The sequence below is a fragment of the Sciurus vulgaris genome (assembly GCF_902686455.1).
Source record: "Sciurus vulgaris genome assembly, chromosome: 3".
Taxonomy (NCBI): domain Eukaryota; kingdom Metazoa; phylum Chordata; class Mammalia; order Rodentia; family Sciuridae; genus Sciurus; species Sciurus vulgaris.
In genome coordinates this window covers 171,046,644-171,062,562 of record NC_136463.1, presented here as the reverse complement: position 1 = coordinate 171,062,562, position 15,919 = coordinate 171,046,644, and the positions used below count along the sequence as shown (strand labels likewise).

Here is a 15,919-nt window from a genome sequence, read left to right as displayed (position 1 = left end):
CTGTGTGGGATCAAGAAGGGACACAATGACCTCACAGCCCTGGGGGCCCCCTTTGCCAGAGACTACATCACTGGTGGAGCTACAAAAGGGAAGGCCCTGAGGGAGGGTGGGTTGAAAGGAGGGCCCTGCAAGCCAAGAGGGTGCCACAAAGGTCCCTTCCTGGACACATACACTGTGTCATGCGCCGGTCATCACTGCTTTGGATGCGGTGGCCATTGTGGAACCAGCTGATGGTGGGATAGGGCAGACCGGTCACCTGGCACTCTAGCATGGCCTCCTTGGCCAGTCCCACTTCCAGGTCCTGCAGTGGCCGCAGGAAGTCGGGAATGGACAGCCGCTCTAGCTCGCCCTGTTCTGGCTCCTCAGGGATGGACGGCATCTTCTCCAGCTTTGAGCTGTAAGAACCACAGGGTTGCCCACAGGTACAGGGCTCCCCCCGCCCCCAGTGCAGGGTGGGGGCTCCTCGGAGGCAGCGCCAGGACCACTGACAGCTCTGGAGCCCCGGAGGTACCTGGGGCCTGAGGCGGCTGTCCGAGGCTCCTCTACATACAGCTGGGCTGAGCAGTTAGCCTGGCCGTGGGTGTTGGTCGCACTAACTGCATAGAGCCCTTCGTCCTCGCTGCCCACGCGGGCAATGTGCAGTGAGTGCAGCCCTCCATCCTGCCGCAGCCGCACGTTCTCACTCTCCTCCACCTGGCGACCTGGGGGTGGGAAGGGCAAGCGTGCAGAGCAGGTATAGCAGCGGCCCTGCCTTCTGTATACACTCCAACCTGCTCTGGGCCCTTGGGATCTCCCAATATCTGCATAGCAAGGGGGCTGCATACCAAAATGAGTCCAGGTAACAGACGGTGGCGGGGTGCCGCTGATCTTGCAGTCGAAGCGGGCAGCACGGCCCTCTAGCACCTCCACGTCTTCCAGCAGTCGGGTGAACAAGGGTGCCAGTGAGGGCTGCACGGTCAGCCGGGCGCTGCAGGTCAGTTCATCTGAAGGGGAGAGGCAGCATTGGGCCATTGAAGGCCACAGAGGCCAAGGCACCTCACCTCTTTAGGGAACCCGGGCAGAGCCCTGCAGAAGTTCTGGGCACAAGGCTGGAGGTGAGGCAGTGGGCAAAGATCCATTTGCCAGGCTTTCTCAGGAGGGTAGAGGTCAGCAAGGATGGGCAGCAGGCTGCTATGGCAGGTTGGGGACGCCATAAAAGCCAGAGCCTGGTCCAGTCTTCCCTCTTACCTCACTCTGCCCATGAAGGATGAAGCAGTTGGGTTGTGAGAGGTCCTAAAAAGCAAGCCCACTGCCTCTCCAACTTCCCCCACTCTCAGACCTCTCAACCCACACTACCTCCCACCTGTCCCATGCCCAGCAGATGCCCCTGGCCCCACTGTACACCCCAGTATAGAATCTTCTGGAAGAGAGATAACAGTCCCTACACTGACCTGATGCTGCCTCCTGCTTACTAAGACCCTCCCACTTCACTGTACATGACGGTGTGAGGTGAGCCTACCCCTCACTCACAACCCGATGAGGCAGGTGCCATCATCTCTGCTCTTCACATGAGCTCGGGACCAGGTCAGAGAGGACATCAATAACACAATCACTGGCATTTATTAGGTGCCCCCAAGACAGCACAGTGCTTAGTTCTTTACATCATCCCCCTAGGAAGTAGGTCTTAGTGTGATCCCTTTTTACAGATGAATAGCCTAAACCTCAAACAGAGGAAGTGGCTTGTCCAAAGACATACGGTTGGGAACTTGCAGGACAAGAATGGGAGCACAAGTCTAGATTTGCTCACTAGTCTCAGTGGACACAGGAGTTACTCTTTCTGTGCCAGATACTATTTGAACTGTTACTGTTTTGAGTCCTATACTATCTCCCACCCCACCACACTTCCCCCAGGAGATGGGGTGCTGTTTCCTAGGCATTTTATTTTGTGCCAAGCTCTCTCCCCTCCACCTCTCACCCCCAGGTTTGGTGCCCACAGCAGCCCTAGGGCCTAAGCAAGTTACCTTTGGCTGTGCTGAGCTTGCAAGTGTAGACTCCACTGTCGTCCTCATGAACAGAGGTGAGCAGCAGCTTGCATTTGCGGCCATCGAAATGCATCTTGCATTTGAGCAGTGCAGGCTGCAGTAGGCGGCCACGGCACAGCCAGTCCACCTCCACGTCAGCAGGACCTGCCACCAGGCACTCAAACAGCGCCATCTCCCCGGCCCCCACGTTCACGTCCTGCAGTGGGGCCAGCACGGCCAGGGACCGACTTTCAGGGTGTGCTGGGGGGAAGGTAGCCACAGGGGGCACACACAGAGCAGAGACACACGGGGTGAGGGAGACGGACACACACACGCACACACAGAGAGACAGACACAGAGAGAGAGATGCATTTTGTTCCTCTGGAGATAGGGAAAGTCCGCCCACCCAGCCAGGACAGCAAGGAGCTCCTAGACCTGGCCTTGAGATGGCCCCCCAAGTTGGCCCAGGGAGGGGAAAGTCATGAAAGGCAAGAGAAAACTGAGAAGGGGGATCAAAAGGGCATGTGGTGGCGGTGACGGCGGCAGAAAAGAAGACACGGCACACCAGCTGGGCACAAACCGGACTTTATTTGACCTAAGAAATAGTGTTTCCAGATACCTCCACCCCAACAAACGGCCCTGCTCCTGTGCCAAGCCTGGCTGACTCCCCCATTCCCAGACAGAGCACCCCACCCTGACTGTGAAGGAGGGAGTCCCCACTGGGCCCTACACCTGCCAGGGTCAGGGCTCAGCCCCAGGCCTCTGGCTTTTGGTCTCTTATGGAATAGAAAGTGTTGTGCCATTGAAATCCATTTCTGGAATGGTTAATGCCCAGCCCTGCTCCCAGTGAGTCCCCTGTCCTCAACCCCTGCCCCTCTGGGCCCCTCCATCCTGTGGATGCCATGTCCTGTCCTCTCCTGTTCTGTCTCATCCCACTCCAGCTCAGAGGTATCTTTCCCTGACTGTCACAGACACACAGACAGACAAACAGATGGACAGACAGAGGCCTGTAGCAGCGTAGCACATGCATTCACTTGGTGGTCCTCATGGGACGAGTGTGGGAGGGCTTGATAATCCTCATGCCCCCCTTCCCAGCACTCAGTCCATTTAAGGGCCTCCTGACCTGCACAGCCACATGTTTACTTGGGGATGGAGGGTCCCCAGGGGCCCAGCGGCTACCCCAGGGTGCTGTGCTGCATTGGCTGGGGAGGGGAGGGGAGGCTGGGATGGGTCCGGGCCTGCAGGCCGGCTGGGTCTGTGGGCAGGAGGCAGTGAAACACAGCGAGGTCCGAGAGGTGCCTGAGACAGGGGCGCGGCTCGGAGGGTAGCGGCGGGGAGCGCAGGCGGCCCCCTGAGCTCACTCGCCTGTGTACAGACAAAAACCTCAGTCAGCAAGCGGCAGGTTAGTGCAGCACACACGCGCACGCACACACACACACACACACACATGCACGCACAGGCGCACAGACCTGGCTAGGACCCTTCTAGCTATGGAGCTGCCTCTAACACTCTAGGGAGCACAGCTATGTTCAGCTCCCCCAAGGTCAGCCCAGGGGTGGGAGGACCAGTGGCTAGCCAGAGGCCAAGTCCCCAGGGTTCCTAGGCAGGCAGAGACCCTGAGCAACCAGGGGAGAGGCATTTGCAGGCATCAGGAACACCCCAAAGCCTGCAGGATGTTGGGAGGAATCCAAAAAGAGAGGCACCAAGACATGGGTTAACACAGAGAAGCGAGGCAGCGCCAGAATCTGGAGAAGGAGCAGGCCAGGGCAGGGGGCACTGAAGAATTTAGAACCAAACAGGTGGCAACCATAAGAATGAGAGGCACCGGGGAGGCGAGGCAGATAAGGCTGGAGGAGGGGCCATGACTGGTAGGGTCTGGGGTCCAGTGGATGCCTGGGGGTGTGTCTTGGGACATTCCCAAAGATGGCCTCTGCCAGGGTATAAGGGACTGAGTCTTGTAGGGAGGAGAGACAATGGCTGAATAAGGAGTAAGGTGAGGGTGCTGGTCCTGAGCTATCACAGGACATGGTGAGCTGGAAGGCCGGGCAAACAGCAACCCAAGGGAAGGAAAACAGCAGCCTTCAGAGGGCAGCCTAACTAGAACCTGTCACCCCACAGCCCACAAGGCCTCTGCCTTATTTCTCCAACTCTGGGGGCCCAGCCCCACTCTCCACATATCAGGGCTCTGCATGTCCTGGCACCCGAGGTCCCTGCAATGCACCATGGCCATTTCACACCAAGGGCCCCTCCGAACGGGTCCAGACACTAGACTCTCCCCTCAACCACAAGAGCTCCTACACAGTGATGGGGTAAGTAGGGGGAGCAAGGGGGAAGAGGAGAGCAGAGAGGGTGGGAGGGAGAGGCCTGGGCAGAGCAGAGTGACCCAGGCTCAGAAGGGCACAGAGGGAGGGTGGTCAGCTGCAAGAAGCAGGTCTCTGGCTAATGCCCGGGGCTCTCATGATGGAAACTGGGCAAGGCAGAACTGTGTAGCAAGCTGAGAGTGGGACAATTTGCTGTGTGACCTTGGGCAAGTTGCTTCTTCTCTCTGAGCTTCAGTTTACTCCACTACAATATAAGTACTCAGACTAGGGCACCTCCACGGCCCTTTCAGTGTGGCATACTATAGCTGAGATTGTGTGAAAGCTGTCAGCAGGTAGGGGACAGGACCAGGTCAGGCCTTCATCAGAGTGTGGGGCTCTCACCTCGGACCTCCAGGCGGGCCTCGCACTGCCGGGCTCCATATTCATTGACTGCTTTGCAGGTGTAGAAGCCAGCGTCACCCCGCTCAGCAGCCAGTATCCGCAGCCGACACAGCCCACCCTCAGCCTCCTCCGCAAAGCGCCTCTGGTCTGGGCGCACAGGCTGGCGGTTTCTTAGCCTGATATAGAGGTGACAACTTAATCGCAGAGCCCAGGGTCCTGACCTGCATGCTCAGCAAAGTGGGGCTGCAGAGTCAAACAGGGATCTTCTCCCCCATGCTATTCATCCATTCCCTAATCTGTCCCACTGATCACAGACACCCCTGGCCTCCAGGGCTAAGTTTTCACCCTGATTCTACCTTCCCACCCACTCCAAGAACTTTCAGACCATCTCAGACAAATGGCCAGGGGGTCCTCTCAGCCCTGAAAGAAGGCTGCCCACCCTTACCCCATCAGTTGATCTCTCCCTTCACCAAACCCACTTTACCTGGAGTAGAACCATGTGATTTAGTGGTTTATTGTTTTTGTTTTATTGCAATATTACAAATTGAACCCAGAGACTCACATTTGATAGGCAAGCAGTAAAGCACTGAGCTATATCCCCAGTCTTTCTTTTTTCTTTCTTTCTTTCTTTTTTTTTTTGGTACCAGGGGAATTGAACTCAAGGGTGCTTAACCACTGAGCCACATTCCCAGCCCTTTTTTATATTTTATTTAGAAACATTTAGAAATAGGGTTTGCTGAGTTGCTTAGGGCCTCGCTAAATTGCTGAGGCCAGCTTCAAACTCTTGATCCTCCTGTCTTGGCCTCCCAAGTTGCTGGGATTACAGGCATGCACCACTGAGCCCAGCTCCAGTTCTTTCTTAAATTTTATTTTGAAGCAGAGTTTCTCTAAATTGCCAAGCCTGGCCTCAAACTTGAGATCCTCCTGCCTCAGCTTCCCAAGTAGCTGGGATTACAGGCGTGTACCAACACACTTGGCTCATTTAGCTCTTAATATTCCTTAAATTTCCCTGTGTCTTTTATTTTTCTATAACAGAAAGATAGCTCTCCCACTTCCCAAAAGAGATACAAAAGAACTTACAATATTTTTAAAAATCACAGAGGAAACCAGCCAATCAATTAAAAATGAAAAAGAGAATTGAAAACCAATAGAAAAACATGCTGAGTAATGGCTGTTCCAAGCATCTCAGCTGAGACCCACATTTAACTCTGGGTCTGGGCAGTTCAGAAACAAATTGTGATGACTGGGTCCAGAACCAGGCTGGGTAGAGAATGAGCCTCAAAAGTTACCCTGCCATTAACTGATGGGGTAAGGGTGGGCAGCCTTCTTTCAGGGCTCAGAGGACTCCCTAGCCCTTCATCTCAAGTGGGAAGACAAGAAACCATTCATTATTGAAACCTCTCCCCCCAGGGGAAGCCCGAATAATCCTGGAGCACCAGGACAAGGGGCAGGGTATGCTGGTGAGCAGTACTCCTGTACCCAGAACAAGACCTGGGGAAGGCCCCCAAGGTTCCGCTCCCTTCCTCCAAAGCCAGCTCGCAGGGCCCAGCGGGGGCTGGGGGCACTGCTGGGTGGTATGTGTGGCTGCTACTTACCAGGAGACCACAGGCTTTGGCTCCCCCTGTACGCGGATGCTCATGATGACATCTTGTCCTTCTCTGACTGACTGGTCCATGAGTGAGACCTAAAGGGGAACCCCAAAGTGTCAGGGATGACAGGCAGAGCACAGCAGTGATTCCTGGGGAGTGGGAGATCTGGGACAGTGGCTCTTCCATACCAGTCTGACTGAGGCTGGCTAAGAAGGGTTAACAGGGCAAAGTTCCAGGTCCTCCTGTAGCCTAAGCATGGCCCGAAGGCCAAGGGGGACACAAAGGGATGGAGGACCATAGGCTGGACACCAGCCTCAGAAATCTGACCTTGAACGTGGGGGGTGCCTTGGAGCCAGTGTCTGAAGAACGGCGGTTCTGGCTGGGACTGAGCTTCATGGTGGGGGTTCCGGGCCAAGTCTCCCCAGGCTCTGGGAACTCCTCTGGGGGACTCAGGTACTCCTCGTCAGAGGTGATGGGGCTGCTGAAAGGGGATGTGGACCCTCCTGGAGGAGAGACAGAGAGGATGCCAGGAGAGGCGGGCAGAGAGACAGCTGGCTGGAAATGTCCCAGAGCCTGGTTGAAGCCATTCCTGTGGGCCCTGCCCTGACTTTACTCCTGGTCTCTGCTGGCTTGCTGTGTGACCTTGCCCAGACACTTCCTCCCTCTGAGCTCCTGAATTCTCCTCTGCCATCTCTGCCTCAAGACTGAACCCCTGGGAAGGGGGTCATTGGAAATGGCATAATGTAAAGGATTCAGCCAGAAGAGGGGCTGCTCCTGGGCCTTGCAAGAGACCCAGAATTCCACTGGAGCAGGGAATCCATATCCTGGCATAGAGTAGGAACTCAAGCTACCAATCACATGCTCTAAAAACAGGTGATATACACCTCTGGGACCCCAAAGCAGCAAAGCCAAGACACTTGCTTCTTAGGTGAGCTGGGCTTAGAGCAGAGGAACACACACCCCAGACAAGCCCTATCCTGACCTCAGTCCAGGGCCAATGAGGCGGCACTGTCCAGTCTGCCCTTCCCCCTCCCTTCTCAGCTTCCTGCCACAGAAATCCCAGGGGCACCTGTTAGCCCTAGCCCTAGAGCATGGGGACCCTAAATCTCTCAGGGGATGGGAAAGCAGAGTTAGAGAGATCCACAGAAAAGGGCAGCTCAGCCTGGGGAAGAGGATGGGGACTTGAGTCTGCCTTGGGGGAGGGGTGTCCCCAGGGCCCTGACGCCCTCCCCCGCAACTGGCTGGGGGCCCAGCCTCACTGAGCTGGCTTCTACCCGACTGCCAAATACAGACATGAATCTGCCACAGCCCCCTGGCCCCTCCTCCTGGTTCCCCTACCCCAAGCCCCCAGTAGGGCTGTACCCCAACTCACCCTGAGACTGCGCACGGACCCCAGCCTGCACCTTTCCGAAGGTTCTGCCCTGGCACCAGGCCCTCCTGCTGCTTGCCCACTGCCCACCCTGCCTTGGCTCCCCAGGGAGCTGGATGAAGCCCAGCCTGCCCAGCCCCACTCACTAGGCAGACCCAGGGGAGGCCCAGCACTGAACGGGCCCTGGGGGAGGGGAAGGAGTCTGGAGGGGACAGAGGTGGGGGTAGCTAGTGAGAGGCTGGGTGGCTGGCAGGCAGGCTGGGCTGGGAAGGTGGTGGGCTGGGAAGGTGGCGCCTGCTGAGCACACGGGCAGCCTGGCTTGGAGTGGAGGGGGAGGAGAGGGAGGAGCAGAGCCAGCCCAGCTGAATTTAGCCGCCTGCTCATTCCCAAGCAGCAGTCTGCCTTTCCTCTCCTTACAGCTCTGGACACTGACAAGAGCAGAGCCCCTCAGTGGGGCTGGACTCCAGGTATGGGGGCCTCTGTCCCCAGAGGAAGATGGGGGTGGGGCGGCACTGCACTGTGGCATTCAAGACCTTTGTATGATTCATTAATGTCCACAAGTCCACGAAAGGAGGTGCCGATGGCAATGGCCCTGTGCTGGCCCCTGCCTTGACCAAACAACCAGGCTCCCCAGCCTGGGAAGGCACCAATCAGCCTCAAATACTAAAGAGCCAGGCACACCCTACATTCTCTGGCATGGATGATCAGAGAACTGTGAGATCTTTACCCTCCTTCCCAGAGATGCCCCCTCTCAATTTGAGGGGTTCCAGAGCCCCATGTTTGTTTCCCCAAGACGGCCATGGCAGATCTGACCCAGCAGCCACCCCAGGACCTAGGCCTGCACTCCACCCTCCCAGCAGGCTCTTTTGGGATACTTTTTGGCAACCTGCCTTTACCCATCAGCCTCACTGGGAACAAGGATGAGGAGAGTGGGGGCTGCTTCCCCAATAACCCTCCTAACTAGCACCCCTTTGCATCTGGGTTGGGGAAGGGACTTGGAAACTGAGCCAGAGAGAAGGGGTTGCTGAGCAGGGGTCACATGTCCTTCTTCCTCCTCCTATCCCCTCACCCCCACCCAGGGCCACATTCCCAAGCTATGACCTGTGTTTCCCAGCATTGCCCATGAAGAAGGAGGGGGGCCACCATTCAGGCAGGCTGTCTTGAGGTAGGGGGTGGGGAGGGAAGTCAGAACGGCACTTGGTGCTGAAGGCTTGGCTCCCAGCTGACACTCAGATCATGAGATCACAGGCACAGCCCCTGGAGGTCTGTCTCCCCTCCATGGAGTTGGGAGTCCTGCTCCAGGGTCACCTCTCAGCTAGACAGTGCTGAGGTGCCTCCCAGGGAAGGAGAGGGAGATTTATGCTGGATTGGCAAGGTTTTCAGGGGCTTCAGCGGCCCCTGGTGGTCACTGGGGGAATAGTGCCAGGGGACATCCAGCCAGAGTGAGCTCCAGTCCTTCAGCCCCTCCCAGAGAGAGACAGTCAGTGTGGCCCAGGCAGGAGGTTCAGGCACCAGAGGAGCAGAACTAAGCCTTTTTGAGACAAGAGAGCGGTCTCTCCCTGATATACCCCCAAACTGCATGTCCAAAGGAGACTGATGGAGGATCCTGGGGCTCCACACCAGGTTCTGGTACCGGATGTCACTGGCCCTATGGTCAAAATCACCTTTGTGACTAGTCCCTAACATTCCAGTCCTGCTCTACCTACAAGCCCAGCTCTCACTGTGGGAGACATAGTTACACTAGCCAGAAAGTGGGGGGTGGGTGCTCCCCACAAACCTCAGAGACATACACTCACCATGCCACAGAAGAATCACCCCTTCACATTTGCCTTCCACCCCTGTGCTGACCCTATGCCCAGATCTGCTCTTTCAACACAACCTCTGGGTCAAATACTTCATGAAAACACCGGTGTTGGGTAACCTGCAAATAAAGGAACTGTCCCTCCCCAGACCAGAGCATCCTGCTGGTCCCAACAACCCAACTGTTTCCAATGTCCCCTGCTATATAGTCTCACCACAGAGATAGCTGCAGCCACCACTGCCAGTATCCAGCACATGAAAGGCATCACAGAAGGCCCTTTATCTCAGAATGATCCTGAGCCACCCACACCAGGACTACCTGGGGTCTTATTTTGAAATAAACTCTTGGGTCTTGCCCAGCCTACAAAATTAGACTTCCTGAAATGGGAGGTCAGGAAATCACATTTTTCAAAAACACCCCAGGTGATTATTATGCACATGAAAGTGTGGGGACCACTGCCAATCCTCATGGGAGGAGGACAACCCTGGAGGTAGTTTCACTAAGTCCCCACACACTTGGCCATCCAACTTCAGAGCGGGGCTTTGAATAGATGAGGTCTGACTCCACAGCCTGTGTACTTCCCACTGCACCAGTTGGCCTCTCATCTTAAGCCAGCTTTCTCTTTCTTTTTCTTTCTTTCTTTCTCTCTCTCTCTCTCTCTCTCTCTCTCTCTCTCTCTCTCTCTCTCTCTCGCAGTGCTTTATTAATTAATTAATTAATTTATTTTAATTGAACCCAGGGCCACTTAACCACTGAGCCCATCCCTAGCCCTTTTCATTTTTTATTTTGAGACAGGGTCTTGCTAAGTTGTAGAGGCTGGCTTTGAACTTCAGATCCTCCTGCCTCAGCCTCCTGAGTCATTAGGAACATAGGCATGCACCACCACACCCAGCTTGACAGTCAGTTCCAAAGTTTACTGTGCACTGGAATCACCTGGAGGGCTCCTTAGACCATGGGCTGCTGGGAACCACCCCCAGTTTTGAATTCAGTAGATCTGGTCTGGGGCCAATGGTCTGCATTTCTTAATGCATTCCCAAAGGGATGTTGATGCTGCTGCTTTGGGGACTACACTTTGAGAACTCTGCCACCCCAACTGCCACTCTTAGGCAGAGCCTCATTACACCCTGCAGCTGTATGTCCTGCCTAACCTCTGTATTACCCAGGTTGCTCCCAGGGCTTGGAGTCTCTTGGGCTCTCTGTCCCCACTGTTGCCTGACACTTAGTCCTCAAGCTCTACACAGCCCCTAGCTGTCCAGGAGTGCCTCCCAGTGTGACTGCAAGGGCTAAGGAGTGCAGAAGGCATGGTCATGTCCTCAGGTGCCTTTGGCTGGTAGCAAAGACAAGCCAGATACACAGATGACTAGAATAGCGAGCAGGAAAGAATGACGAGGTGGCAAGTGGGGAGCAGATAAGAACCACAAGAGGACAGACAGCTAGTGAAAAAGAGGTAACTGAGAGAAGAGATGGTACTGAATTAAGAGCTTGGTTTAAGCAGGGAGAAGGGAAAAGCAGACCATGAAGGTAAACCTGCATGAACAAATGCTCAGAGGAAAAAGTACAGACACAGAGGCCAGTAGCTCAACTGATGACAGATGACAGCTGAAGGACAAAAAGTGGGTGTCACATCATGAAAGCAGGTACCTTTGCTACCTCCTGCCTCTCTCAGGTATCTTTAGGCCTCTGCCCTCTTGGGCCCTAAGGATCCAGAAGGTGGATGCCAGCTTAAAGCATGTGGCCTTTACTCTGAAGGCCAAGAGAAGCTCCCTAAGATTTTTGAGGAGCTTCTCTTGGCCATCTTTGGAAATGTTGGCCAGCATTTCACTGTGGCCTGGCCCTTCAAACCCTGTCCTCTACCTGTAGGTTCTCCACGGGTGATCTCCTTCTCCTTCCTCCTCCTCTTTTTTTTTCTTTTTTTGCACTAGGGATTGAACCCAGGGTGCTCTACCACCAAGCTACATTCCCAGCACTTTTTTATTTTTCATTTTGAGATAGGCTCATTACTAAGTTACCCAGGCTGACCATGAACTTATGATCCTCTGCCTCAGTCTCCTGAGTCACTGAGATTATAGGTATGTGCCATTACACCTGGTCTCCGTAGGCATTTCTTGAAATAGCTGCTATAGTGATCCCACCACAGGAAAGTGAGAAGAAAGGAAGGCATGGGCTGACAAGAGGTGGAATTTCCAGAGGGTGCTGACATGACTGTCTCTCCCAGACAAGAAGAAGGGTTAGGCTGAAGCTGTTTCAGGTTTAGTTTAAAGCGTATGAAGCACTGGCGGAAATTTCACATGGTCAGCCTGACCTAGCCAGGCTGAATTTCTCACATACAATTACGTTGGGTTGCTCCAGGTTAGATGAAGAGTTTGCACCCATGGTAAATTGGGTTTCTGCTCTTGTGACAGGCTAGGAGTGATAAGCTCCATTCTAGGTAAGTGCCCTGGGGAGTTGGCCCATGGGGCACAACTGGCAGACAGGAACCGGGAGGAGAGGCCGAGTCTGGTTGAATGAATCATGCCATCCTGCCTTTTCAGGTGTTGTCCAGACCCCCATCCTAATGGACAACAAGGGTCATGTGGCTTTCCAAGATCCCCTCCATCTACAGCCACTGTCATCATCAGGGAAACCCTGCAACCATGCAGCAGAGGTCAGGGACCTGGGGCAGCAGAAGAGGGGTGTAGAATTTGGTGGTATGATGTGATTCCTTGTCTTTTACATTTGTGGCTGCCAATAAACAGCCTCTTTTCTGTTGTGATAGTGCTAATCATGAGCAGGACCAGAAGAAGACTTGATAAGCCACATCTCCAGTACAAACATCTGCAGCCAACTCGTTCTCCTCACACAGCTTCACAAGTCTTATGGAGTATGTAGCCCAGATGAGAGAGCTGCCGTGAAGGTCAAGGGAAGAGGCCTTGGGCTCAAACACATGAGACCTGTGCCTGAGGGGAGGGCCGTGGGCTGTGGAATGGGGCCGTGGAATGGAGGCTGGGGCGGGTGGAGCCCCCGTGACCTCCTTCCTCCTGACTTGCACCAGAAAGGCCTCATGTCCAAGCCCACAGTGGGGCAGAGCCAGGTATGCTCTTTCTAGGCGTAAGTGGAAACAGGATCACAGCCTTGATGGAGGCAGGGAATGAACAGAGGAAGTAGAGGAAACCCCCAATCGACCCACCCACAGAGGCTCAAGCAGTCCCCTCCCCACAAGTTTTAACCCTGAACCTCTTCAGAGTAACAGGAAAGGGGGCAGAACAGTGTAGTGGTTAGGTGTGTCTACTTGGGAGACCCTGAGAAGGCACCTCAAAGCATGCCTCAAGCCTCCAACTGGACCTATGCTCCTAGGATTCAGTATCTAATAAGGATACTGAAACTATCGAAATGCATGCAATAAAAATGCAAAAATGGATTTTATGAAAAATCCAGTTCCAGCTGGAGGAGTGGCCCAGTGGCAGAACACTTGCCTAGCATGCGTGAGACCCTGGGTTCAATCTCTAGCACCCTGCCCCCAACAAAAAATTCAGTTCCTCAGTTGTACTAGCCGAATTTCAAATGTTCAACAACCACATGTGGCTAGTGGTTACCACACTGGACAGATACAGAACACTTCCACTATCATGAGAAGGCCTATTGATCAGCACTGGTCTAAAGCAACTTGTGATAGCTTTCCCAGTCTCAGTTTCCTCATCTATAACCTGGGCATAATAATAGAACCTACCTCACAGGGATGGACTGAATATGATTACCCAATCAACTGTGCTCAGTAAATGCTAATTAGTGTTATTATTTTTTAAAAACATTTTGTTTTTTTTTTTTAGTTGTAGGTGGACACAATACCTTTATCTTATTTTTATGTGGTACTGAGGATCGAACCCAGGGCCTCATGCATGCTAGGCGAGCACTCTACTACTGAGCCACAACCCCAGCCTGAATGCTATTATTTTTTATCTGCTATTCATACTAAATTTATCTGTTTCTCATGTGGGTTATTTGTACTGTAAGTCTCTTATAATTTATAACATTCCCAGGCAGACCGTTTAAGCCAATAAAGGCTGCTGGCCTGGTACTAGCTCTGTCATTAAGGTCTCCATAGGTTTGTCTTTCCATCTGTAAAATGGAAATATCCCCACCTGTTATGGGTCCCTTCAAGGGACATATATATGGTACAGTGTAGATCAAGGAAATAGACATAAAAGGATTTGGAAAAAGTACATGAACTCTCTAAACAGAGATGGAGCACCTGGCACTGGCGGTACTCAATAAATTCTCATGTACTAGATGCAGCAGCAGCAGAGAAGGCTTTACTTCAGTTAAGCACACTTCTGACACTCACAAGCCACCCTTCCCCATTCACTCCCTAGCTTCAGACAGTTATTCAGTGGATGGGAGGTACCCGGGGCTGGGGATGGGTTGCATTTTCTAGTTGCCCATTCCCTGGTTACCATGGTTCCTAAACAGGAATCAAAATCGGTGGGCTCTCGAAAGCAGGCCCTACTGGGGTGGGCACCCCAGGAGCACACTGGGCAGTCAGCCCTTGTTTCCATGGTATTGGGAGTGGGGGTGGGGAGGTAGTAAGAAAGGACAGTGGCTCTGTACAGGCCTCTTCCCACAAGACACTACCCACTCTCTCCCTCCACCTGCTCCCCACGCCCCCACAGCCGGACACTGTCCCTAGACCCAACCACTGCCTATAGACTCCAGGCCTGGGACCCCCTCCCTTGACAAATGTCTGTGCCACCTCTGGTTCCACCCACTCCAGCCGCTCTCTGGGTCCAGTGGCTCCCATCCAGCTACTCTGGACCAAACAGTGCCTTGTAGGGTAAGAAAATCAGTTTGCTCCATTACAACCACCGCTGAGTCTGGACCAGCATGCCAGCCCCTGGGCCCAAGGGCCCTGGAGCCAGCCTGACTTATGGGGGCTGCTCACAATGCCTAGTGTAACCAACTGATGTGATGAAGGTTTTCTGGCTCCCCAGGGTAGAAGAGGCACAAAGATGCTGTGACAGTCTGAGGATGCAGAGGCTGGAAAATAGGGATGGTCCAGGGGTTAGTAGGTTTTGCAAAGGCAGAGGTGGAGTCCCCAAGCCACAGACAGTCTGAAGAAAGGGGCAGGAAAGAGTAAGGTGTTCCCCGTGCCCTCGTGGAAAGCTGAGTTCGTGTGCACAACACCATCCCTGAACGCTAACAACTAACATTTGTCTACAGCTTTACAGTTCATAAAGCTCGTTCGCACATTTGCTTTCATCCGTGAGGATGGTATAATTATCTCTGGTTTACAAATGAGGAAACTGAAGCTCGGGGAGATTCAATGTGGCAAACACAGAACTCCCTGTCAAGTGCTGACAGCTGCCATGCCCCAAGCTGCCTTCTCAACCTTAAAAGGCTCCCAAATGGCTCTGAGCCTGTATTGGGGCACCCCCCACCCCACCACTTGCCAAATCTCAGCCCAAGCCAGGTATTGACTGGAGTCCTGGAGCCAGGCCTGGGGCCCTAAGGGGACTAGGGGAGTGAGTCAGAGGCCAGATCCCAGAGGTGATGGGAGGACGGAAGCGCACAGTGGAGCAATGGGTATGATTCAGCGAGGTGGGAGGGGTGAGGCGAGGGAGTGAGCCTTGAACATGGCTCCTGGGAGGGACATGGAGGTGAAGGAAGATGAAGACTCCCTGCTCTACAAAGTCATATGGTGCCATCAAAGGAGCTAACATGGCATAGGGGCGGAGCCAGACCCCACCAAGAGCTCTGACATTGTGAAAGTGCTAACGCCCTGGGACAGAGCACACGGGCTGGGCTGTCGTCTGGTGTCCTACAGCACCAAGTGGAAGAAAGGCAAAGAACAGCGCGTGCTGTTCCCCCTCCTGGCCTCCTGGCATGTCCTGCCCCTCCCTCTGCAGTCTAAATCCCGCCTCCTCCAGGTCCTCCAGTCTTTGTGCAGATATCCCAGAACACTGATCACTGCTAGACTCTTCTCCAAACTGGATTCATCTGCGCCTAGCTGCCCTCCAGCCTAGGTCCTCTGAGCTAGGTTGAATACCCAGTGGTAATCCCCTTGATTACAGGTTGAGTCTCTGTCTTTCCCTTCTGTATTGCCCCCTGCCACCCTCTCTTCTCTCTGCCCCACTACCCAGGGTCGGCACACTGTCAGGTCCAGCCACTTGGATGAGAGGGACTCACCATACACACTGATGCCAATCCAGCCCTGCCTGAACCAGAAAGAAACGGGACTGAAACCCGTTACTGAAAGGAAGCAGTCTGACACCAATGAGGGCTTCTATAAAAATAGAAAAGAAGGCAGCCTCCGTACTGCCATCCTGAAGGTGCTCTCAGTTGCACCTTCTTTAAGGCTTGGGGTTCAACACGATGCAGGGAGCACTTGAAAGCCTCTCTTTTTACAGGGGTGGGGCTTTCCTATAGAAAAAATAACCTCAAAAGCTCCTAGTAGATCTTAAGCCCTTTGAGCTGAGAGATTCTTT

The 15,919-nt window shown here is 54.0% G+C and overlaps 1 protein-coding gene across 9 annotated transcripts in view; it reads right to left on the bottom strand.

The window, feature by feature from the left end:
- The window catches only part of SPEG (striated muscle enriched protein kinase), a 57,040-nt gene that overhangs the window by 23,713 nt on the left and 17,408 nt on the right, over nucleotides 1-15,919 (bottom strand). For 7 of the 9 annotated variants that reach the window (XM_079131275.1, XM_079131267.1, XM_079131268.1 and 4 more), the window contains 7 exons: nucleotides 6,619-6,794; nucleotides 6,298-6,386; nucleotides 4,703-4,878; nucleotides 2,001-2,261; nucleotides 825-983; nucleotides 512-701; nucleotides 172-395 (listed from right to left, as the gene is read on the bottom strand). In XM_079131275.1, the coding sequence (XP_078987401.1) occupies nucleotides 172-395; nucleotides 512-701; nucleotides 825-983; nucleotides 2,001-2,261; nucleotides 4,703-4,878; nucleotides 6,298-6,386; nucleotides 6,619-6,794 (1,275 nt within the window). The other 2 variants (XM_079131273.1, XM_079131274.1) reach the window with 2 other exon arrangements.